This window comes from Hesperophylax consimilis, chromosome 27 (assembly GCF_061612785.1).
Source record: "Hesperophylax consimilis isolate HC1 chromosome 27, BYU_Hcon_1.0, whole genome shotgun sequence".
Lineage (NCBI taxonomy): Eukaryota > Metazoa > Arthropoda > Insecta > Trichoptera > Limnephilidae > Hesperophylax > Hesperophylax consimilis.
The window spans coordinates 18,807,285-18,834,633 of NC_142862.1; the positions used below are offsets into that span (position 1 = coordinate 18,807,285).

The following is a 27,349-nucleotide window of genomic DNA, read 5'->3' on the forward strand; positions in this document are numbered from 1 at the left end:
TTGTTATTTCGAAGTTCTCTCTATCCGCAGTAGTCAACTACCAGTGTCCCCGCAACAAACAATGTATAGTGGACCGAGTCAACAGGAACCGCTGCCAATATTGCCGCCTGCAGAAATGCCTCAAGCTTGGCATGAGCAGAGATGGTGAGTCCCCCATTCTTAATCTTATCTGTTATTATAACACTTATTTGATGTAACGTTGATTCATGTGATAATTCGTGGCAGTGTTAACACCTCATAATGCAGGACATCATATACTGATATCACTGAAGGCAGTCTCTGTGCCATGTTGACCAACGCCCACTTCCTCCCGATTAAGGTTTTCTATGGTTTCCCTTAATTCAACAGGCGAATGCGGAGGAATTCCTAAGAATAGGCAATTTTTAAGAAACAATTTTTTCCCTACCGAGAAAACACAAGGCCTCTAAGTCTACAATAGCCAGGTAACATTATAAACACCCCTATCAGGTAGAAATTGTGAGGCGCAATTACGCCGTTATATTTGTATAAAAAACTAACTTTAAATTCAGTAAATTTAAATTATTCACCACTTCATGGAAAATAAGAATCTAGAAAATTAAAAAAAAAAACGTGGCAGTGTTGTACAAATTCATCTACCGTCGGTGTGGTTAAGCCGGCCTTGAGCCTGGTTGTACTATCGCCATTGTAATAAGTCAAGTTATTCACTGTTCTGGCCTTACGCGCTTTTAACAGGATGACTAATAATTTGAAGAGATTTTCAATAAGTTCGCATTACTCATTTTTCTCCCTGCACATAGTTAATTTAATTACGTGACTTAATTTCCCCCACAAGTATAAGTAGATCAATATTTGTTTGCTTAATCATATGGTATCAGGCAATATTCTTCAAACTTTAGGTAGATACCCAATAATTCGGAACAATTTTGCTTTAAGGCGATGCCATACGTAGTAATGCAAAATCATGTGTTTTTGGTGTGAAAATTTGGTCGCCTACAAATGTTTCAGATGCTTTAATTAAATACTGCGAGTAGAATACATCTTGGCCTTTGAAATAATCGAGTATTTTTGAGATAAGTCTTTTTATAAGCCCAGAAAAAAATAATGTATAAGGCCTATGAAATCTGCTTTAAAGTTCAAAATCTCCTACTTATGAACCCATTTTCGGTTATAATTTTATTGTATAATGTGGAAAATTAAGATATTTATAAATAGATCGAAAAAAAATATATTTATGCCTGAACATCCACAAAATAAAATAAAAGGCACTTTTTGGCCATGTTTTTTTCTTCCATAAATCAAAACAGGCGGATGGTGTTAAGCGGGAATTTAAACCTTATTGCCATCTACGTAAGTGTTGTTATTGATAGCGGCTCAATTTAAAATATCACACGACTAGTGCATCGCCTTAAGCCAACTTCATTAAAACTGATTTTGCAAATTTTTGGAGTACCTTAGCCGAAATTATTTTTTTATATTTCTTCTCATATTTCCCTTCCACAACATCTTCAAGATCTAGGTTTTCTTCTAATCTTCATTATTAAAAACCTCACTCACAGCATCCCAAAATATGACAAAGGTCCCCAAACAAAGAAAAACGGCTTAAGTGGAGTTATTATGTATTGATTTTTTTAAAATAAAACTAACCCATTATTTCAGGACTAATCTCTAAATAGTATAAAATAAAGTCGCTATCCGCGTCTGTCTGTTTGTGTGCTTAGTTCTTCTAAACTACACAACGGATTTTGATAGAGTTTCACTATCATTCAGAAAATTTCTTTCGAAAGGTTTACATATATAATACATGCATATTTTATTTATAGAATGTAGAGAATAGTCGATGTTTTATAATCAAGTCGTAAAAATATATTTTCCGGCACTACATTGTTAACGCTGGATTAACCTTATGAGATACATCAAAATAATGTACCGAATTGTATATCTTTAAAAGTCTTACAGAAAAGTCCGTTGTGTCCTAATGATAACCCCCAGCAACACCGGGTACACGTCAGCTAGTTAAATAATAATTAAAGCTACCCTTTAATAAGGACAATTCTTGCTTTAACCTATATTCATTAAACCTTACCCAACACTTGAGAACATATCTGTGGCAACCTTTAAAACTTAATCGAAATCGATCTGGGGCTCTATTCCTGAATCGAGGGCGCTCGTAATCGCCGTCGAAAGTACGTACGTTGGTCGTCGTTGCTATTTCCGAAATTGGTCGAAGGTACATACTTTGACGCCAAACGTCAAAAGTCATTCCACACAACAACTACTGGATATAACCAGTAGAAACAGGGCAGCGAGTGGTAGGTTGTTGGCGTTTCTATGGAATTGGCTGTCAAAATCTAGTCTAGCTGTCAATTTTTGTTTTACCACGCGGATTCCGCAAATGTAAAAGTGGGTGAAAATATCCCACTTACTAAGTCTTTATCGGAGCTTACAAGCTCAATTAAGAGTTGCTTTTGGCAATTTGTAATATGTCCCGCAGCCATTTCTGTTTTGAATAACGAATAACTGTTGTCTGTTTGACAGTCACACCATAGAAATCCCAAAAACATCAGGAACATAGACAATATTCACAGGGGTGCCAATATAATCATCTCTTCTACCAACTTCGACCGTTCGACGCTCAAGAATACGTATAATTGAAACATTCGAAAAAGTTAGTCGCGACGACTAGTAGTTTTTCACTCGAAGACGGCGCATACGAAAACGATTGATCGTTTAACTCCAGAATCGCAGGCCTGGGTGGTACCGTCGAAGTTAAGTTAAGGATCAAACTTAAAAATTATTAGTAAACTGCTTCTTCATAGATTCATCTTTAAAAAATTAAGGTTAGTTGTTTGTCTGTGAATGTACATACGGAATATAGTAAATAGTTTTGTCCGTAAAAAATCCAAATTCGAAAGGCCGTATGGTACAACTAACCTGTTCTTCCAAAAAATTGGAACTTTGTCATAGATTTTTTTAACAATCATGTTATCAATATTTGATGAAATGATTGTTTTTTATAGACCCGAGGAGTTAATAGAAAAAAAATACATTAATACGAATAACCTGAAAATATTTTCATTTTTCTACTTTCACCATAAATAGCTGAAAATATTGTTGTGCAATGTTGAAGGACTAGAGCAGTCTTTCTCAAAGTGGGCGATAACGCGCACTTGTGGGCGCTTGAGGATTTCAGGGAGGCAGTAGAAGGCTCAAAAAATATTAGGGGGCGTTGAGGAAATCTAGAGGGGCGACGGCAGAAAAATTCTATCTTTAAAAATCTGACGTTACCTAGCTGAATTAAATAATAATATTTTGTTTTTCTTCGTTGTAAACATTGTATATAACAATACTGGATATTCGCCACTGTGTTAGTTAGTTTTTAAATTAATTAAAACACTAATAATGGAATTATATATTTTCTAACACCGTCATTGGTTTCTCAAAGTTTGTATGGACAACTGTATCCGTCTATCTATATACGTGACGTATTTGTGGAAATCAAGTCTGTGTTAAACACTTTTTAGTTTCATTTCCTCTCATTGAAACATTTTTATAAAAAATATGTTTATAAATTATATTTGCAATAACTGTTTTTAAGATACAGATGGTAATTTAAAAGGGTAAATAAAAAAATATGGGAGGCACTAGAGTTTTTTGAAATCTCATAGTGGGCGGTGGTAGAAATAAGTTTGAGAACCTGTGAACTAGAGGATTGAACCCATGACGCGACGTCTAGTTGGGATTCCGCTGCATTCGTTCACTCGGCTACTAACAGACCTAAATCAGCTGCATCACCGCCACACGGTGACCAGTAACCCGTGACTCCTGGTTCCGTAACCCTACACGTGCCATTCATGACAACACCGTCAGCAGACAAGTCTAATCAAGACACATGAACTCCGAAGAAACTAAAATGATTCACACTCTCAGAGACTTGTGCCTTGTACTGGGTCAATGGACGTCCAATGGCTGACCCGGTACAGGCACGTTCCGTGTTTCATTGGATATGGTCACTTCTATTGTTGTTAGTGATTTGTTATGCATTAATAATAATCTAGTTAATGATAAATAATAGCTAATTAGGTTTTAAGAAATAACAGACCATAGATATGTTACAAGCGTTCAAAAAAAGTATTTTACTATTATACTATTATACTTGAGGTGTTTTTGCACAAAAACGGCGCTATAAAAGTCATCCAGGTATTATTATTATTATTATTTTATTATTATGGTTGAGGATTTAACCTTCCTACTCAGGAATTGTGAACATTTTATACTAGCGCACTCCCTTTAACATTCGTATTTATATATCTCCCTTTCAAACTTTCTTCTTCTTCTTTTTGAAAGCTTATTTATTTATTTAAAAACAACCAACTTTATTTTTAGATAGCAAGATAGCTAGATAGCAGTTTGTCAAATTGGTTAAATAAATTATATTCAATATACTATTTATACATTTTTGAGACACTTAAAATTAGCGAATTCCCTTAATTTTTACGAATTTTTGCTACACATATATTCAAAAAACTTTTCTCTGAAGAAATGAACAATTTTATTTTATATTGGTAGCCGCATGAACCTAAAAAGCACTGGATAAGCATTGGTGTGATTTTGTATGAATGACATTGAAGCCAAATCTAGGATGAGTATAAATTGTCTGTCAACCATTTTTTATGAAAAACTTTTGAAATGATTTGTACGAAAAATCAAATAAAATTAATTATTTTTATTTTATTTTCCATATTGTTAATGCAACTACAACGGCCAATATTCTTAGTGTATTTGATGAGAAAGGGAATGAGGCATGTCATTGAAAATTTAAGCATGTATTGTCATTTTTCATACATCTTCCTTCCCCCGCGGCTGAAAATTGTTCTTGAATAGCTCCTTCCACGTTAGTATCTACAATAACGACTCCCCCGACTGCAGATAATGTAAGGTTTGTGCACCTGTAAATATTATAGTTATTTATACGCATAAAAATATGTTTTGAGTCATATTTTTGGCGCACACAATACGTTATGTACATTCGTTTGAGTTCGTTGTCCGCTTATCGTCCAACTCCATTTGTAATATTTATTTATTTTTATATCTCTATCCACTCTGCGCTGAATGTCAACACTGTTATAGTAATTAACTTTAGTGATAGCGACTGGCGTTTGTCTAGCCTAGCGAGTAGACGAAGAGGATGGAATGTATCAATTTCATATTATGCGGATACGGATAAATTAATGTATATATTATATTTCGAGTATGTACGGTTACGAGTTTACGTTCAGTCTTGCTCCAGATATTGCAGCGAGTGGACGTGTTTTAGCACTGCTCCCGAGTTTTTGTGTTTCTTGAGTATTGTTTACTGCCTATTAGCTTATTTGTTTTAGATAGATGGATTATGTAAAATAATCAATTGAAAAAAAATAATTTAAGCCTTAAAATGTTAAAATGAATTATTTATTTGCGCGTGTACATATGCAATATGAATATTAATAAATATTTTTGTCTGTATACAAACTCAATACTGTCAAGAAAGGCATACATTTGGATTGAATCACCGATACAATGTTGAATTTGAATGCCTACGTGCACTGTAGTACTTTGCTTCGATCATGATGTTAATAAGTATATCCTTACACTCCTTTCTTCGTTTACTCTCTCAACATGCCCAAACCATTTGAGCGTCCCTTTCTTAATCTCACTCAATACGCTCACATCACCCATGCATTACTTGCGGATCTCCACATTCCTCACACGTTCATACACGGTTATATAACACATACGCCTCAGGGATCTCATTTTCATCCTTCCTCTGCCAGTTTCGTGCCTTACTGCCATGCAATCATCAAAAATACTAATTTATGTTGTCTGTGATGTGCGTCATTCTGGAATGATTGAATGTAAGTGTAATTTAAAACATTAGTAACAAATAATTATAAGCAATAATTAGTCATCCGAAATACTAATACAAATTGAAAACAACTCCCGAGTAAAAATAAATGCCGCCAACGGGAATTGAACCCGTGCCTTCTGATATCCGGTCAGGTGCTCTGTATCCACTGACCTATGTCGGCTTATTTCCAACCCGCTAAATGATTCAACCTCAATCAACAATTACTGCTTATTATATTTTTTTCACCTGTAAACAACCAACTTTATTTTTGTAGGAAAGGCTTTGTTAGTGCTAAATTTCTCACTAGATGGCGTCGAGACATATGATATCTTCATTTATTGGTGAAATATTTTTTGACTTGTCAAATATTATTTTTTTTTTGATAAACTAACGTTTATAAGACAAGGTTTTATGCATAGCATAAAGGATAACAAATAATTATAAGCAATAATTAGTCATCCGAAATACTAATACAAATTGAGGAATTTTACTCGGGAGATGTTTTCAATTTGTATTAGTATTTTGGATGACTAATTATTGCTTATAATTATTTGTTATCCTTTATGCTATGCATAAAACCTTGTCTTATAAACGTTAGTTTATCATTAAAGAAATAATTAAAACATTAGAACTGCTACTGTGAAGAATTATTCAGACAAGCAATAATGTAGGTAACTACTGCCTACCTATGATATAATATTTTAACAGCAAATTCAATTGTCTTTTTCATTTGAAATTATAATATTCCGTGATTTTCACGACTAAAATTTGAATTACTGAATTTTCCACACATTATAGTCGTACAAAATATCAATAAAATATGGAAATGCGACAGTTGAAAGCATTTTTTGAGCCTTGTCTTATTCTTAGCTTAAATTCAAAGAAATGATTTTTCCCCTCATGTGACAAAAAATAAACCAATATGAAAAGATTTTTCCATTTTAACTATATTTTCATAAACTCAGCCGTTTAAAATAATAATTCAACTGTAATTTTACAAAGTAACATTTTTTTGTTACTGCGCCATTAAGTTAAGTTAAGTTTTATCTCTCATCACATTACATACGGACTTACGCCGAAGCAGGTAATGCAAAACAAACAAACTTCTCTTCTCATAAATGTTAAAGCCCGTGAAATATTAATGCTGGATGTCCTCCTAGCCTTAGACAGATACGCCGGTACACGACGGGTATGACGGGTAAAAATATCATGTATCCGATAAGCTACGCCGGCGGACGAGAGGTTAACATCAAGCAGATGATTATTGATTATTCCTCCAAGTTATTGATCAACTGCTTAAAGGTCTATGATCCGCATTAGGTGTGCATAACGTATATTTACAGAATGCACCCGAACAACTGACCTACGCCAACCGTTTGCGATAACAGAAGCATACAAGTATTAAAATTATCGGTGGCAATTTTAACGGCCGCCGTTTGCATAATATTAAATTACAAATAGCAATGTTATTTTCTTGTACTTCCTTATTGTAAATAAAAGCGATAAGAGATGTTGAGAAAATTATTATTCTACGCTTGGTGCAAGTGAAATGGAAATTTGTTTAGAAATAAATGTACATAATCGCATCAGTTATTAATCTAGATACAAAACATTTCAGAATATTATCTAACGTTTTCGTTTTGTAGCTTTTATACATTTTTTTTATTCCGGGGAAGATGTATGAAAGACATGGTACAGACAGACGACAGCCTTAATTAATAATAATAAGTCTTTTTTGTATAAAGCCGATTAGTTATTTAAGGGCGAATATAGTTGTGAATGAGGAATACTTGGAGCAGGTCGATGAGTTTGTATTTCGGAATTATGTTTACGGAGATGGGAAGGCTGACAGAGATATTGAAAGAAGGGTAAATGCAAGTAACTCCATTAATGGAGGACTGAACGCAGTTGGCGCTAGCAAAAAAATGTCCAACGAAGCCAAGTTAGCAGTCTACAATGGAGTGCTGGTACCTACTCTGATCTATGGAAGTGCGGCATGAAACTGACAGAGAAAGGAGGAAAGTAGACTGAATGCTGTCGAAATGAGATCCCTGAGGAGTATGTGTGATAAGACCATGTATGATCGTGTGAGAAATGTGAAGATCCGCAAAGAGTGCAAGGACGCTTAGATGGTTTGGGCATGTAGAACGAATGAGCGAAGAAAGGAGTCTAAGGAGAATATATGATGCGAATGGTAGCAGAAGTCGGGGACGCCCGAGGAAGACACGGCACGATCAAGTGAATCAGATACTCGAGTCGGGCCATGTCAAGTCAGAATAATAGAAGTGTTCCGTCACGCCGATTACTCCTGACAGGCCGTGTGCTAACCAATAGTATCGTCAGAATTTAAACTGTATAGTTTAAATTTCGCACACGTCAGCTATAACCACGGAGGCCGTGGGCCGAGCAGTCGCACAAAAACCATTCGTCCTGTCAAATCTCGATCGCCGGTCATCTATCGGAATAATCATAATACGTATTTTTATCGCATTTTAATTTAAAATAACGAGTGCTAAAGATCCACAATCCCGTTCCAGTGCTGACAGATGAGGCTCACTCTGCAGATTTCACCATCGCCACGCGGTTGATTGTGAAGTAACGTTACGCATTGTGTTTTCTCATTCGCCTGTCACAAGCCATAGAATTCATTTATTCGTTATCTGTGTGGAATAGCCCTTTAGTCGGCTATTCCAACCCTTGTTCGTTCCTCGAACATAGAAGAGTATGTATAAAAGTGAATGAGGCAAGAAGTGTGTGCAGAGACCGAGTTGTTTGGCGGTCCGTCCTCTGCGTGATGGTTAGTTAATTAGTTAGGGCCGAAATACACAGTTGTTCCGGACTAGGGGAGACCGGGGATAGTTGTATCAATTTGACTTTTGTCTTTCTGCGCGTCTTCAGTATAATTTATGAAAAAAATATTTACGCTCAACGGCATAAAATTTCATTGTCTCCCAAATTCTTATTTTATTATTTCTCTAAATCTTATATAAATAAAACTATAAGGGGAAATGCTGACAGAGGTCATTTGTATCAGTAACGGAATTTTGATTAAAACACTGAATTTAGGCAAAATTGTAATAATTTCACGATGAAAAACAGTTATTTTATTGGTTACTAAAATACTATGCAAAATATTTTTTTTATCTAACATAATACACGATTTATCTGATCTCAAGAAAACTCTTATAAAATTTGTCTGTTTAAGTGTTATCACGAATCATAACTATTTTAATGTAAAATAAATATAATAGCTTGTTTTAATCTCAAGAAAATGGGATTTCTTATTGTATGCGTACAATTAGTACAGCCCGCACAGCTTTCAAATTAATCCCTCAGGCCTTTGGCATATTGTCAGAAGGTCGGAGTTTTTTTTATTTTACATTAACCCCACACAGTAGGCCCCGAGGAAAATAAGTTCCCTCAGGGTCTATAACATCTCTGGGGATGTTGCGTGGAGGGTCTTTTTAATGAAATAAATGAGAAGAAGTTCTGAAAAGGAAAAAGGTTTGAGGGGTGGGTAGTAATCTAGAAGTCAATGAGTCCAAGAGTGACGGACATATCATTGATCATTGACTGACTGGAGAGTTATTTTATTATTATTTATTACAATCTCCGTAAGGAATATTTCTGAAAGTATCCGAAAACTAAATACTTTTTTTTGAAAGCAATGAAATACACTTTCAAATTTTGTTATTAGAAATAAAAATATAATATTTAAAATATTAAAATTTTGACTTCAAACATAAAAACCTTACGTTTATTGTAACTTAAATTACTGACAACGAAAGAGTATATTTTTAAAAAACATACATTTTATCAGACAAATGTATTACAAACGTTATTGTTTTCTCATTTTTTTTCTTTCATATAAAAATAATTCAAAAAATTTAACTATTTTTTTCAAATTTCGGTTGGAACCTTTGTTTTTATAAAGTACTTATTATAATAATTATTCTGAGGTTTACTTCTAGATTTGAATTTAAAACGTGTTTTTTCTCTTTTTAACATATCAATTGTTCCCAAAAGCGAAAAAATTTGCCTAAGGGGTTAACAAACGAAAGGTTGTTTTTTACCAATCCATTTTTTAATGAAAATAATTTTAGTTTATTCCTTGCAAAAAATTTAAACTTCCTTTCTTTATCGTCTCTATTGCTTTCATATTTTCAAAAACGAGGTTGTCTCATTTTGGAAATATGTTATTTTCAATAACGACAGTAAAATTAGTTTTTCGATATCTCCAAAAATGATGATGATATAAGTTTTCGAAGTGAACTTGGGTAAAATGTATACAGTAGTTTCGTGTGACGTCACACGAGACACGATTCAGTTCAATTCAAAATTCGAATAGCAACGCTGCAAAATCCGTGATGTCAAACGCTTTTCTGCCAGTCGCAAACTTTGACAGCTTATATCTTCGGTACTATTCGGTATTTTCCGAAAATTCTGTTCTCAGCGTGCTCTAATTAAAATGATAGGATACGACTTCAATCCAATATAATGGTACAGACATACCAGTGGTCGAGGGGTAAGGCTCTCGACTAGCAATTCGGAGGTCGCGGGTTCAAAACCCGGCGTGCACAAGTAAATTTTATTTGATGAATTTGTGTTATTTCACAATTTAATCATTCAAAATAATATGTAGTATATTTGCAGCACGTTCCAGAGTGGAAGATACTCTCAGTATCGCCCTGGTATAAGATCACCATTCAGCATTTAAACGTTGCTTGAAATTGCTTTAACCTTCTTTGGTGACCAGATCTGAACAGTCGAGTACTTCCCCATCTCCTTCCCCTCCCCAATACATTCACCCTCCCAACATACCCCGATGGGAGATGCGATAGTATCACTGGCTACAGATTGTTGGGAACAATTGGAACCCCTTTGCGGTATTTACATTTAAAAAGAATTTAAAATCAAATTTGGGTCGAATACAAATGATTTATTGTTTCAAGTTTAATTTGTAGAACTCCATTTTAATTTTTTTTATATATATTCAATAATGTTGTTATTGGATTTATAAAAACAGTTTATTTTTAAACAAGTTCTGCTGTGTAATTATTACTACGCGTGACAGCTGTTTCGCCCTCTGAAGGCATTATCAAACTGTCAATTAATTAATTATTACATCCAATAACAATATTATTGAATATATAAAAAAATTAAAAATAAAAATAAATAAAAAAATAAAAAGAATACAAATGTCCTTGAAACTTTTTAATTTCGAAATGATTAATCGATCACGTGTCTAAATTAATGAATATTCTATTGATAGCCATTACCTACAGCTGTTTTATTGCAAGCGTGAGTACCTACCAACCCATCTCTCGAAATACAATTAAAATTCTCTTTAAAATAACTTTATTGAACAAGTAGGCACATATCTTCTGAAAAAATTCAATAGTTACTTATCTACGAGTACTTTTAGATTATTTTTTATCGGTAAATTCGTTGCCGTGTAAGATACCACTTTGTTCAACTGGTTGTCAAATTGTTTTTATTTTTATTTTAACCTTCCCGTGGCTGTTTTTTTTATGTTCAATATCAACAATAACTCTACATCAGATATGAATTGAGATTTTCATTTTATCGTGAATCATTTTTGTGTTATTATGTCTTGTTGCGCTTCCTCCATCTTTAGGCCCTATCTACTATTTTTAGGCTGAATGCGATAAAATTAGAATTTTTTTACGAAAACTGCCCATCTCAATTGAGAAATTATTTCTCGTGTTTGAGTTGGGGAGGGTTGGGAGTCATGATTTATTTATTTATTATTTATTCTTGGTCTTCTCTACCATGTTTATGGGTTGTAAAATTTCACTAGTTGATGTAGCTAAAAATTAACAAATAGTTGTAAAACTAAATGATAAATTTGATAACACAATATAATTAAGAAAATAAGAAATTTAATTACAAACATAAAAAATATAACTTAAATAATATAATAGTTATTAAACTTAGAAAAAATGTACTTATTAGGTACGAAATAATAGAAGGTAGGTACAGAACTGGTTGTAAATTGTTCAAAGACCGAGCTGGCAATCTTATATGAAATGGGTACTTAATAAAATGCAACAACAATAATCACATATTAGGAAGCGCATAATATAACTTTAGAGGATATGTAAAAAAAATATGTAGCTTTTTTTTTGTAAAACTAGCATAGATACTTACAAGCTACGTGACTGTGACGCTACCACAAGTAGCCTACCGATATGCTACTCTTTCAGAGTTGTGCAAAATGGGTACCCAAAACCATTTGAAATGTAAAATGGAAATGGGTCAAAACTTTTCCATTTGAAAATGCAAAATGCAAAATACCGTTTTTCAAAATGCATTGAAAATGCAAAATGGTTTCTCAGGTCAAACAATTAAAATAATTATAGAATTTTTAAACAATTTTGTCATTTAATAATGGACATCAATTTAGAACAAACATATTACATGATGTAAAATCCAAAAACACCACGACTACAGATTATGAAACCACAAAAAATTTGCGCGGGACTAATGTTGCCAACGTAAAAACATAGAAACTGCTATCTAACATTTAATATTACAGCGTCATGGCCCCATGTTCACTATTTGAATCAGTATTTTTTGTAATGGTATCACTCAATTGCCAGGGCTCCTACAAAGGAGCAACTTGACAAATGTAAATTATCTCTCATAGCGAGGTTGAGGACCGACTTATGACTTTGGGGCTTATGAAAAAAATATGAGTGGAGATAGTAGGAAGAATGTTGCAAAAAAGCATTTAAAATGGAAAATGCACTGAGAAAAGCATTTAAAATGCAAAATGGAAAATGCCCATTTTGCATTTCCATTTGAAATGGATTTATTTGAAATAAAGCACATCTTTGTACTCTTTATAGATGGTTTCCACACACGTCGCTACCCGAATTTATACTGAACTTGATCATTTTTTTAAGTGCAGCTGTGGAATTAATACGAGGTCAAGTGACACTAGCGATAAAGATAATAATGTTGTTTATATTTACAAGCATGAAAACTATCTAAAATAAGATTGTTTCACCCATACAATGAAATAAAAGTTAATTTTAGAGCATTCGTCGCCGCGAAGTAACTACACGAGAATGATGTCAAATGGACTTTTCTTTTCAACCTCAAACCACGTCTTCTCCGCTAAACCCTTTCTTAGATATTCCAGTATATTATAGTTATATAATCATGGATATTTTCCCACCTTCGGAATAAAATGAACATTCAAATCATGTTCAGACGTCATCTCTGTCAAACTAGTAGTAAATGCGAATGCAACGAGTAGCGTGCTACAAGCACTGACGTCAAACCCGTAGTCGACGCGTCGCATCATGTAACACTAGCAAAATGTCGGATCTCACTAGCGACGCTTATGCTATGCTCACAAAACTCGAGTCGCTTGTAATTATCTCCGTGTACGAATGGCCTTAATTTGTCATTTTTTTAAATTAATAATAACCATGTAATATTGGTCTTTTTTTAAATTTGTTAATTTTCACTATATTTCTGTTGATCCGGCCGAAGAAACCATTGGTTTGGAAACATGTCGATCGTTTTGATTAAATAGTGATCTTTACAAAGTTATTTATTTTAATTAAATTAATATAGTAGTCACAGAGAGAGGTCGTACGTACGTTATCGACGATCGTCCTCTTTCTTCTCACATGTCTTGTATGAAAACAAAAACGACTGAAGATAATAGAATGATGACGCCATTTACGACCTCTCTCTGGGACTATTATCACACCAGAAGCGCAAATATTAATTTTTAATTAATTTAATGTTTGCCCCACATTTTGGGAGCCATTCAATTATTCTAAGTAGATTAGCCTGGGTCCCAAAATTATATTGTGTTAGATAAGAAACTTGGTTCATTGACCTGTATGCATAAAATTATTTTTATCAACAACCAATTCATTTAATGGAGATATGCAAAGTGGATAGAGTTAAAAATCACGTAATTGCTGAAATTTTATTTCATTTTTGTATGTAAATACCGCTCAAGATTCGCAACTGGCTGGAGTCAGTGGGATTATGGCATCCCTAATTGGAGTATGTTGCTAGTTTGAATAGAGTGCGTGGGGGAAGAAGATGGGAAGGGGAAGGTGCGGAAGAACCTGGATATTCAGATCTTGTCACCAAACACAGCCAAATACATTTCAATCAACGTTTAGGTTCTAAATGGTGACCTAAAGAGCGCAGATATACTATCAGTCTTAGTAATAATAATAATAACTAGCAGTTAAAAACCCGCTCCGCGGGTTTTTTTCTGCTAGGCCCTGCGGGCGGTTCTTCGTTGGGCTTCGCCCATTTTAAGTGATATTAACAACAGTTACATTTAATAGATAGATATTAGAACATTCACAGAGAGAGGGTGAGTATATATATTGTTAAAACACCGAACAGGAAGGAGTTAATTAATAATAACATGCTAAATTTACGCATAATAAGAATGACAGTTGTTTGAATAAATGAAATTTTACGTATTTGTGATCACTTATTTCAAATGAAACACTATTATTGACTACATGTCTACAACTGATATTAACTGTTATCGTACCTAATATAATTAGCTCATAGGAGACTTGCAGGGCTTGAATATGTGTTACAACCGTCAATGTCTATAAGTTGAATCAATATCGTTTAGTTTGTCACAATTAAAGATAGTTTTAACAAAGTTGATTTAAATAATAGATTATTACATATTGATTAATTGTACCCGTGTTTATGAATAAAAGGAGGGTAATTGTGCGATGACATTAGCAGTCGGTTTAATTAAAAGGTGTTAATTTTACTGCAACTGGTGGTAATTCTTTACCTACAACTGTTACTGTATCTAATAAAGTTTAAAGCTAGATTATATATACACCTTCATCAGGAGAGTAAAAATCTATATATACAGGTAGATTATTACAATATAGCGCCCCTGAGGTGATATCTCACAAAAGCGGCGATATGCAAATTGTCCAATAAATAAATAAATATAATGTTTACATTTTATTGTGTATACACCGAAGTCAAAAATTAAATATAGATTGCAATTGGGAAAGAAGAAGTGGAAGGAGGGGGGAGGGCTAAGAGTAGGCTGGGTTTATAATAATTAGGAATTACAATACCATTAGACGGGAAAGACCAGTTGAGTGGGAAAATATTTAAAAGAGAGTTTATAAAAAAATTCTTGTTAATTATATCTGCTTTTATATTAATATGTTTCTTCATTTCTAAAATTTCAAAATTATTTATAGTGAAGTATTTTAAGACCTGAAAAAAACAAATAGCATATAACCATAAAACAATATATTCATAAGACAAATAGCATTTAATAACGGTTATTCTAATAAATTGATAGTTGAAATACTAAATAAAAAAATTAAACACATTCTCTTCAAACGGTCTTTCTAAAGATAGAAATAAACAATGGCGTAGAATTCTGTTTGTGGATAACGATACTTCTAAAATTATATATAAACAATCCTGGTACCATTCAACTGGCGTTTTACACTAATAACAATGAAGAAATATATTCTTAATAATAAAGATAGCAAAATTCAAACAAAAAAATCAGGAGTTTAAAAACTCAATTGAGATGATTGTAATTTCTTTTAAAAAGGTAGAACCAATAGAAACTTTGAAGTCAGAACTAAAGAATATCTGAGTTTGAGTTTTGAGAATCTGAGTTTGCAAATAATCTTTTGAATAATGATCACATTTTCGATAAAAATTCAGGTCTTAAAATACTTCACTCAGGATATAAAGCATCTTAAATAAATAATTTAGAAATTTTAGAAATTAGAAAACATGCCAATATAAAATCAGATATAATTAATAAGAAAAAAATATATAAATAATAATGATAAATGCCATTATAAAGTGATAAGCTTCCAGAAGAAATCTTCTTATAAAACGCTTGTTAATGGTAAGTAGTCAAGTATTGTGAGCTGCATATTTAAATATTCGCGCCAGGCATTTGGTTCGTTTTTAAACCGCCAGAGGTGCGCTCTGTCGGCCATCTTGAAGAAACGCGTGAATTTTTATAAACGTCAAACATAATCACGTAACTGTGGAGAATTTTCATTGTAATGTAATTAATCCAATGGATTATGAACTTTCTAAAACATATTTTCTTCGATATTATCCAAAAATTATATGAGCAGAAACGATGCTTTTAAAGAAATCTCGTATTATTATGAGGCGATCCTATTTTAGTATGGAATTGTGTCTTAATATTCAAGTTACCCGAAACAGACAATTTTAATTTGACCAATCAGAGGGCCTACATCGTCCAGACGCTGGGACAATAATACTATCAGATTGGATGACTTGTATAGCGCCGTTTTTGTGCAAAATCACCTCAAGGGCGCTGTACAAATTTATAATACATTTCTACAGTGATCTAATGGAGATAATATTATTATACAGTACAATACTTACCTGGTAGTCACTTGAGATTAACACTTAATTAACATTATCTAACTGTTTAAAAGCGAAATTTAGATACAGGATTTAGGACATAATTGGAATTTTGAATATAACTGGACTTTCTCTTAGGAATGGTAATTAAAGTAATTTAAGGGTATGTATGACAGCTTAAAAAGGTAAGTTTTTAGTTTAGACCTGAATTCTGTTGGATTTGTTATGGATCTTTGTTCCGGAGGGAGTTTATTCCAAGCCTTCGGCCCAGATACTCCGAAAGCGCGATCACCAAACTTAGTATTTGGATTGCGCATAGGTTCTATCAGTCTGCCTACAGCTGATGATGTTGCTGATCTAAGAGTTGACTGCCTCAGACCAGTGTTTTCCGGGAAGCATAGTTCAGAGATGTAGGGTGGGGCCATTTCATTGATGGATTTAAACACCATCCAGCACAGTTTGTACTGGATTCTTTCAGGGCACTTGAGCCAGTGAAGGTTACGAAGGCGTTCTGATAATTAGATTCTTACACACCCGTTCAACGTTGGATTGGTAAAGCCGGCCTTGATCCTGGTTTATGGCAGTTTTAACCAAACAAACGCCATGGTAATAAGTCAAAATTTTCCCTGTTCTGACCTTACGCGCCACGTAATATTTACACCACGTTTTCAGTAAGGTTGTTAGTGTATATTATTTTAAATGAATAAATTATAAAAAATACAAATAAAATGTTCCTGTGGACGCTGTGGCCTCCGTATTCATAGCCAGTGATTGTAAACCCTCAAGCCGGGAGGCCGTCAGGGCTAAAATATTTGCAAGCAACGTTTCGAAGCTGAAAGGTAGTCTTTCATCAGGGCAATACTGCATGAGAGCAGGTGTCTACCATTTTGATAGAATCTAAGACTACGAGTATATATTATACTAGTGTAAATGCAATAAGATTTTTTAATGGTTTTTGATTCTATGTTACGTAAACTATCGGTAATTAGAACAGGTTTATCATTTCTATAAAACTTTACCGTGTTTATAAAACCACTGTCCCTTTCCTGTCATTTATTATAGAGATTGTGAAATAATGATAAAAAAATCTTAGTCATTTATTAAAAGAGGTCAAGGATTTATAAATTTCGCGGAAAGTGTATAATCATATCAAATAATAACAACTGATAAAAAATACTGCATTCCTTTGTGGTTCATGAATGAATGAAATTCGTAAAGGTATCCCGGGGTGGTGACCCAAATGTAGTTAGGTTTGTACTGGCAATTCTTATCCGGATGAAGCAACATTTAAGACATTCGTAACCCGGTTAAAACTTTTTGCAAAATTGATTGCGCGAAACTTTATCCCGGCGTATCCCAGCTGGAAATTACGCTACCCCGGCAACATTAGCCATATTTGCTTATTTATTCCTGCATATCTCAACTAGGGTTGACGCTATCCCGGCAACTTTGGTTGTACCTAATTTGACTCAGCATTTTTGACCCATAGACGACAATATCCCGGCAAATAAAAGAGCGTTTTCACCTACAAAAACACAGAAATGAGCTATTCTTTTCTAATTTTCAGCCGTGAAGTTTGGGCGCATGTCAAAAAAACAGCGCGAGAAAGTGGAGGATGAGGTGCGCTTCCATCGGGCGCAGATGCGCGCGCAGTCGGATGCCGCGCCTGACAGCAGCGTGTTCGACCAGCAGACGCCGTCCAGCAGCGACCAGTTCCACCACTACAATGGGTATGTCAAATGATATCAATATCAAACATTAATGCCATCTATACATTATTATTCACAGTTTGTACCACCAGTATATTAATGGAATATGCTCCGAAGAATTTGCGTGATTGATCCCTTCTGCACCGATTTCAAAGCTTTGCTGGGATACATGAAAAAATTGTATCCAATACTTTTACACGATTTGGCAGTGAACCAGTAATTTTTATGTCTTTTCTTGTTTTCAACAGCTCGGTTGTGGAGTAGTTCGCTGTCTTTTGTACGTATTCCTTCCTATAACACAAGAGACTTTTCTAGGATTACTCCCATATGTCCTCCACATGGAATCCCACATTTTGTTTTTCTTAATTAAATAAATGTATCAGTCGATGCCATAAAAAAATATTTATGAAACCTCACCCCTGTGAATGATGGATCAGTGTAAAAGTCATTCTAATCCTTTTAAGACAATTGAAATTCCATACCTACCATGATGTTTTGAAATTCAATATATTATTTAGGTACAAAATAATATTACGATTATAAATTATTACGTGAGTGTGGAAAGATCCTACATTCCTCTTACTCTCTCCCTTACCTAAAATTAATTTTAAGACACGGTAAAACGCCTGTTTAAGCAACTTTAGCACAATAACCTTTTTAACTAACTTGTTACTATTATATGTGGTATGTACATTGTTTATATTACATCCGTGTAACTTTTGATTTATGGTAGCTGTTTGTGTTTCTTGGAGCGTTTATGTAAAAGTGAAACATAGTCCCGGGAGATTGTGATGATTGAAAGGTTATCCCGGGAAATGCGGGTGTGACATAAACGAAAGGGTATTTCGAAATTTATTGAAAACTGTGACTTCTTACTTTCATTTATTATTTCTCTGTGATAATTATTTATATAAGTACATATTGTAGTAATTTACGTTGATCGATAAAACTGACACGACCAAGGCAAAATGCTTTCATTTCAAATACTGTAGAATGATAATAATTATTATTGAACATGAAGACAGATTTTATTTTAAGATCATCTTCGCTTTGTTTTTTTACAGTATTGACCAATGATTCTTTGAAAACATCACCTTATAAAAAATTAGATAATTTTCTTTATTTCGTTATGAAAATCATTCGTCACTAACTTTATGCCCTTTACGCAATAAGTAACTTTCTAAAGCGAAGCGAATTTTGAACATTAGAGACATCTGTTTAAAAATAGTATTATTAAATCAATATGATAAAATACCCGGATTTATTCTCGAAGACTCGAACCATTCATATTATTTCTAAACATAGATGTCTCTAGTTAAAACGCAGGAATTATATTTTGAATTTAGGTTCTATGGAACTTCTAGAAATAAACGAGTGAATATTATGTGTGATGTGGATCTGTGGATGGAATGAATATATTCTCTATATAATACATATGGAATGATAATATTCTCCTATACTGAAATGAAGTCATCTAAAATGACCGGTCGGTGGCCGAGTTGACATCGCGTTTGGGTGCCACCCAGACGTAGTGTGTTCAATTCCTCGGCTGGCTAAGTCCTCCATCACAACACAAGCAACATTTTCAGCTTACTGTGATGGTAGTAGGAGATTTTCAAATATTGTCAGGTTATTCGTAACCCGGGAATGTTTGTCTTTCTTTTTTAAAAAAAAAAAAATAAATAAATAAAATACAATAAATCTAATTTAGTCGAATTCATATATTATATGATTATTATGACATTGGAATCATATCATTTAATTTATACGGATAAAACAGAACAGTGACACACAGAACAAGATAAAATAATAAGTGTAGTTATGTTTGTTATTTTTTAATACTTTTTCTTACTTCTCCCCAATGTTCTCTTTTATTGTGGAACCGTATCTACCAAACCAACTATATAAATCGTAAATACTAATTTAAGTACAGCAAATAAATAAATTAAAAACAATGGTGGTTCCAAAAAGGTGCCTTGCTGTATTCCTGATTTCACTTCATTGGTCTGTTGTTTGCAGATACGCCTACAGCTCGGGCCTCTCCTCGCCGTACGCGTACACTGCGCCGTGCGCCACGGCCGCCGCGCCCCTCCAGCACCCACTGCAGTCGCACCAAGCCCAACAGCAACACCAGCAGCAGACCCTGACTCAACAGTCACACACCCAGGTGAGTTTGTAGTCTTTCAGGGAGATTTTTAGAGTTTATTTGGTAATATATGTACCAAGTTGAGATTACAACAATCATGATAGCACTTCATCTTTTTCGTATAGTGTAGGTCAAAGTGAGATGCTGGGGATATCCAGCTAGTCGTCGGCATCAGGAGTCACTTGGTTGAGAAACTGATAAAGGGGACTTTCTTCTAAGATGAGTTGTACTGTTTGAGCATAACCACATTCACACAATTCACAATCCATTAAGCCCCATTTGCGCATTATGTACGCGCAGCATCTGTGACTGCACCAAATACTGCTTAGTGACATCCACATCTTCTGAATGAGAGAATAATGTAAAATAGTATAACATCTTCAGCGAGAGCAAGCTTGATAAATATTAAATTAATAGTAACTGAGTGTGAAAGAGTTAGATAACCAACGGTCGGTAAAGAAAGCTTTGCACTCGAGTCCAGGCATGCGGCAAACTACTAAATTTGACAAACGAATACCGGCGAAGTATAGAGCTTTATTTTGTACATGTTAAAAATAATGGCAGATTATAGTAGTTGAGGGATAAACGAGCAGCAAATACTGAGAGAGTACGGTATATTAATGTAAATGAAGCAAGGAGTGTATGCCTATACAGAGTTATATGGCGGTCTATCTTCTTAGCCTACCACCGCAGCAAAACGGCATGATGGTTAGTTAGTTAGTTTTACGTTAGAATGGTTGTTATATTTTTTCTATTTTTTCAATGTTCTGTTTTGTCATGGAACCTGTAAAAATCAGCATTGCCGTCTATTTCCAGCACCAGGCGCAATCCCAGCAACAGAGTGCGCACCAGGCGCAGTCACAGCCGCCCCCACAGTATGCGGACATCAGCGCAGATTATGTGGACAGCACTACGGCCTTCGAGCCGCGCCCGCCCAGCATCATGGACGGTGATTTCATTGGACATGGTCAGTCCAACACCCTATTCTATTCCACTGTACTAACCTAACTACGAAATAACATTCTCAGGAGTTTTCATGCCTCAATTTTGAGACTGGAGGGCAGTAGGGAGTTTTGATTCTGAATGGTGATCTCTCACTTGGATGATTGTGAGAGTGTCTATTCACTATTTTACTTCTCCCTCGTATGAATCCTGAATCTGATCTGATGATTTCTTCGCAATGTTCCAATCAAATGGGTGTTTAAAATTCCAATATATACAACTTGATTTTTTTTAATATAAGTTCTCCATTCCTTATCTACTTGATATATGTACATATTTAATATTTCATCCAAGGAGAGATGTCTTTTTGTGGTCACCTTAGTCAATCACTTAGTTTTTAAATGTCGTAGAGTTCTAGTGAGACAAAACAGTTGTCACTAATAAATAAATCATAGAGTCACCAACCCTTTTGGGTTTAGCATAATGTTTTCATGAAATTGAATGGATCAAATATTAACCCCATATTTTGTTAAAATCTACCAAAATCCCATCTAACCAACAGCCGATCAAAAGACCCAACAACAGCAAAGAACCTCCAACGTCATACAGTCGTCATCGTCAAACATCCAACAAACAACAATCACCCTCAACGACATCCGAATATCAAGACTACAGAGCACATTATCCAATCAACAACAGCAGGCGCAACAACAGAGCGAATTCGACAAGTTCACGAGCCAGCTGACGAATCAAAATCAAAAAGACCGACAGAACATTGGGAATACTAACGTAATCACGATCAAGCAAGAAAACTCTATGAATTCAGTAGACAGTCTGGTGGCGAGTTATGTAGACTCGACGACGTTTTTAAATTCACCGACTGGTGGTTCGTCAAGTCAACAGAATCAACAGATTCAACAACCAACAGTTTTGAGTTCGCACGGGTCGATGCACACACAAACGGACTTGACAGGATCAACGACCGTACCGCTGGGGAGTTTGAGTCCTGATGAGTTGACGGGGTCGTCCCAACACCACCACAACGTGAACCCGCTGAGTATAAATGTTAACATGTCCGGAATGGGGATGGTGAATCCTGTTGTGATTTCCAATAATAGAAGAACAATCGGATCTCTTTCAGACGATTTGACCAGTGAGTTATTAATGTCGTTATGTTTATGCCGTACTAGTGCTTATTTGTTTCAAGTTGTGTTACAAATTATCTTATTTTTGTGAAGGGATATTTTAAAACATTGTAAATTGGAGAATGGCATATATCATTCTTCTTTCTGAAGAACTACCAAACAATAGTAACAGATATATTGTTTATTGGTATGGAAGCTTCTACATACATTGCGTCACCAGTTGAACGATGGTTACCCATAGTTAGGTCTCATCACTCTAGCTAAGCCTTGAGCGATGGCCGCCTAAATTTAGGTAGATGATCTTTTGAAATTTATTTCCATCTATTTTAAAGTTTCCGCACACAGCTCAATTATAAAACCTAGGAATAGTTTCCTAGATTTTCTAGTTTCCTGGTTCCCCAGGTATCTGAGCCTTATTGCCTTCAAGGCCGATCATTAGCACCATGGATGAATCAGTATTTCTTCATCCTCTTCACAAGTTCTACGGCTATTGGTGCTTTCCACTCCCAACAGCTGCATTTGACTCCTGAGGGTCTGGCACAATCAAATTGGTAGCTTAACAATATTGGCTCAACTTATATGTGTATATATATATTATATCCCATCACAGTTGCGCTGTCGATAGCCAAAGTGATATTGACATGAAAAATCATTACAAGCTGGAACGGAATCAATTGATCTCGTCTTAGATGAATTAGTTAAGTCTATGGATCTATACGATTTCTTTCAATTCTAAGAGCTTTGTTAGTTCACCTCCATTCATTAATAAGCCAATCAAACAAATTTTGTGGACTATTGCTGTTTTTTCAAAACTACCCTATTTTGAGTCAATTTGAAGGGCGTATGATTTCTTTAGAAATATTTATCAAGAACCGTTGCATGGACAAACAATCGAAAAATGAATAGAAAAATTTTTAGAAAAATGTGTACCTTTGAGATTTTTATCCCATCGGTTTTTTGGCATAACGAACGACACTATCCGAAAAGTTGTGTATATTGACTGTCAAAGACAACTTGGAGGTCGCGCTTAAAGCGGTGGCATTTGTCTACCGACTGTTGGAATCATATGCTGACCGTGCTTGCAAATATCGCTAACTATTATTATATATAATATTGATTGGTGAGATACCTTGAGATAGCATTGTCCTGTTATTAATCACTAACGCGTAGCACCCCCAGTAAGTCTCTTTCCAAACTGATTTGTGGTTTGGAACATGTCAATTAACCAGCAGTCTTTCAAAATCAAAAACTCTACTCCTTATACAATGCTTTCTAAATACCCTTGGCAAATATTAGTCACTTTTTATTTCACTGTCGTTATTGTGCATTTGCTTTGGATGTAGTGAAATCATATAAATAATGTTATGTGTATGTTATTTTTTACACATTTTTTGTTTAAATTATGTATATTCACCGTATTTATTATGTCTTGTATATTTATGTTACATACATTATTACTGTGATGCTATAGTTTTTATTAATACTAGTAATTTTATGATATTTTGTTCATTATTGTACGCTTTCAGCTTGTCTTCTATTTAATGTTATTTTAGTAAAAACATCAAAACTTTTAGTTTTTTTCATTTTAAGATTATCTGTTAACCTCATCTATGTCACTGTTTTATTGTGTGATCCATCGGCGGCTCTTCACATACGCGGATGTTGCATATGTGATCCATAAAGTTTCACTGAAACACATATGTACATTGTGTTAGAATAGGCCGCGTGTGGGATAGATTGCGTTGAATTTTACATCTCATTATACTTTGTTGTAGAAATTTTTCGTTTATAGAAATATTCTTTATGTCTTTTCGTTTTCAATAATAAGTATTTGCAAAATTATTTGTCTTTCATCCACCAATATTTATCCATTTCAACCATGAATAAAGAAGAACACAAAGAAAAGTCTGACCAATCTTTGCTTAAATTTCTATGCAGAACTGGGTTTCATAATCATTATGAAATTTTTATTTCGATGAACTGGGATAGCGATATACGATGCCATGCGGGTGTAAGAGAAACATTGCGCATGCAAGAACCAAAAGGTACTAAGTCAATGGCGACATTGGTTTCTTTTCAAATCTAGATGGAAGCCATTTCTAGTTTTCTTCTTTATTCTATTATTTCAACACATTTCTAAATTTTCATTGCACATCTTTAGTAAGATTCTCACAGCCTACATGTTTTATTTTTATTTTGACTGTTGATGAGTTAAACTGTGTTGCACTTTTAGTCAATGATTCGAATATTCTTAAGATGTCTTACATTCAGGCAGATCAGATCTGCCCTGATGATGGACATTACAAGGCTGTCCAAAGCATTAGCTCAAGAAAGAGGATTAAGCGCCAAACAACTCGATATCGCAAGTCGTACAAAGTATGTATTTCAAAGCCTGGAAATACAAAATTCAGAAAATTCTTTCACTTTTCTACCCAGAATCAGGGCTGCCCCTTTCACGATTGATGTTTCTAAAGTTTTTTGTATTATTTTGCAGCCGAGGGCCACATCAGCGAGGTCCTAGTGAAGACCCTGGCCGAAGCGCACGCCAACACAAACCCCAAGTTGGAATATATCCACGAGATGTTCAGAAAACCACAAGACATGTCCAGGTATGAACAAAATACTTAATAAAAACATACTAGGTACCTATCATCAACATTCGAGATGCCCGGTCTACAAAATTTATATATCTATGGTCGCACACCATGCCCACGGGCGCTGAATGAAGTGACAGCTCATCGACCGAATGATTGAATCTTTTTTGAAAAAATAACCTGATCGTTTGTGATCCGGTTAAAAGTAGTTCACAATCGATCCAGGGATTCTTGGGCCTGGCTATTCAGATCTGGTCACTGAACGATGGTATTTTACATGGGCAGTTCTGACAGTGTCTACTACTCTGGTGCTTGTACATGGTGTTCAGAAACTCATAGTACAAGTGGAAAACTGGTGAATCTACATCACAATTGGAGTCGATTTTGTGATGTAAGTAATTCGAGTCTGATATTGAATTTTAGGCCAGTTTGAAAAAATCGATCGCTAGGGGGTTAATATCAGCTGTTTGATATCTTTTCAAATGCGTCAAAGCGTAGTCCTGGCTCCAAAAGTTTTTTCCCTTTAGTTGCTGGAAAAAATGAAAAAACAATCAAAATGCTCAGATGAACAAAAAAAAAGTTTTATTGTGGTTCTCTATATAATGTAGACTCACCAGTTTCCCGCTTGTACTACGAGTTTCCGGACATCGTGTATACTTGCTCTATTAGTTTTCCAGCTTAAGTCTGTAATTTTTTATGAATTGTCAGACCATTAAAACATTGGAACCATTTTGTAACAATTGATTTATAATTTATAATTGAATATTTTTAGCACATTCTAATATGCTTGATTGTTTTCCAGATTAATCTACTATAAGTCCATGTCCCAAGAAGAGATGTGGCTGGACTGCGCGGAGAAACTGACAGGCATCATCCAGAACATCATCGAGTTCGCCAAGCTGATCCCCGGTTTCATGAAGCTGTCGCAAGATGACCAGATCCTGCTTCTCAAGACTGGTTAGTAAATAATCCAACCTAACACCACGCACTTCTTTTGTTGATTTGTGAACAAAAAAAATACCACCCAGAATATATTCTAAAAGCAAAGCTAATTTAATATAGGTAACTTAGCTTAGTTAATTTCTTTCTTCAAGTTAAAGAAAAATTAAATTACTTCAGTGCCATAAGTGCAATGATTTCTTATAGATAATATCTTTGCCCACAAAGACAAGATGATAAGGAAGACTTGTATTGAAGGATGATTGTAAACAATATTCATATGTGCCATAAGTGCAATGATTTCTTATAGATAAAGTATCCTTGCTCACAAAGATAAGATGATAAGGAAGACTTGTGTTGAAGGATGATTGTAAAAAATATTCAAATGTTCCATAAGTTTAATGATTTCTTATATATAAAATATCCTTGCTCACAAAGATAAGATGATAAGGAAGACTTGTGTTGAAGGATGATTGTAAAAAATATTCAAATGTTCCATAAGTTCAATGATTTCTTAACTAACTAACTTATGTTCCATAAGTTAGTTCCATATCATAAGTTAGTTCCTATGTTCCATAAGTTCAATGATTTCATAGATAAAATATGAATCCTATAATTTCTATAGCCGCTATATCCGATTTTTTGACAAAATGATCTGAGTATGACATCTTGTTCACATTTTTGCGAGCAACAAGAGGAGCCTAAAATTGAGTTTCAAAACCCTCCTTATCACGACCAAAAAGCATGTTAAAACTGCGAGTGAGAAACCAAATCCGCTATATCATACAGAAAGTTACTATCAAAATCCGCTATATCGGATTCAACGAATCACAAGCAGTTATTTTGCCAAAATACAATATGGCCGCCGCTCTGACGCCACGCTCGTGTGTCAAAATGATCTACGCGTGAGTTTCTAAACCCGCCATGTCGGCTCAGTTGACTTTCAAAATCACGAAGTGAGTATCAAAATCCGCTATATCCATTTTATTTATCAAAATTACTTAATTATTGCTAGACATATATAGAAAAATAAATGCTTTTCGAAATTTTATTACTCCAATTCACTATATAAAAAATTGTAATGCATTTACTTATGTACGCTAGAGATGTGACAGTTTTTTGCGGTTTTCTCCAAATCAATGAAAGTTGATATAGCGGGTATAGAAATTACACGACTCATATCCTTGCTCACAAAGATAAGATGATAAGGAAGACTTGTCTTGAAGGATGATTGTAAACAATATCCATATGTTCCATAAGTGCAATGATTTCTTATAGATAAAATATCCTTGCCCACAAAGATAAGATGATAAGGAAGACTTGTGTTGAAGGATGATTGTAAAAAATATTCAAATGTTCCATAAGTTCAATGATTTCTTATAGATAAAATATCCTTGCTCACAAAGATAAGATGATAAGGAAGACTTGTGTTGAAGGATGATTGTAAACAATATCCATATGTTCCATAAGTGCAATGATTTCTTATAGATAAAATATCCTTGCTCACAAAGATGAGATGATAAGCAAGACTTGTATTGAAGGATGATTGTAAACAATATTAATTTAAATATATCAGATGGCAATGCCTTTCCTGCCAA

General features: G+C 34.5%; 1 protein-coding gene across 3 annotated transcripts in view; it reads left to right on the forward strand.

Moving 5' to 3' along the window:
- Hr3 (nuclear hormone receptor 3 ROR-beta) overlaps window positions 1–27,349 on the forward strand; it is a 70,598-nt gene that overhangs the window by 35,304 nt on the left and 7,945 nt on the right. For 2 of the 3 annotated variants that reach the window (XM_089648029.1, XM_089648028.1), the window contains exons 3-8: window positions 31–144; window positions 17,844–18,006; window positions 20,005–20,152; window positions 20,948–21,098; window positions 24,713–24,827; window positions 25,615–25,769. In XM_089648029.1, coding sequence (XP_089504155.1) covers window positions 31–144; window positions 17,844–18,006; window positions 20,005–20,152; window positions 20,948–21,098; window positions 24,713–24,827; window positions 25,615–25,769 — 846 coding nt within the window. Of the gene's footprint in view, window positions 1–30; window positions 145–17,843; window positions 18,007–20,004; window positions 20,153–20,947; window positions 21,099–21,635; window positions 22,227–24,712; window positions 24,828–25,614; window positions 25,770–27,349 lie in introns of all 3 variants that reach the window. The other variant, XM_089648026.1, reaches the window with a different exon arrangement.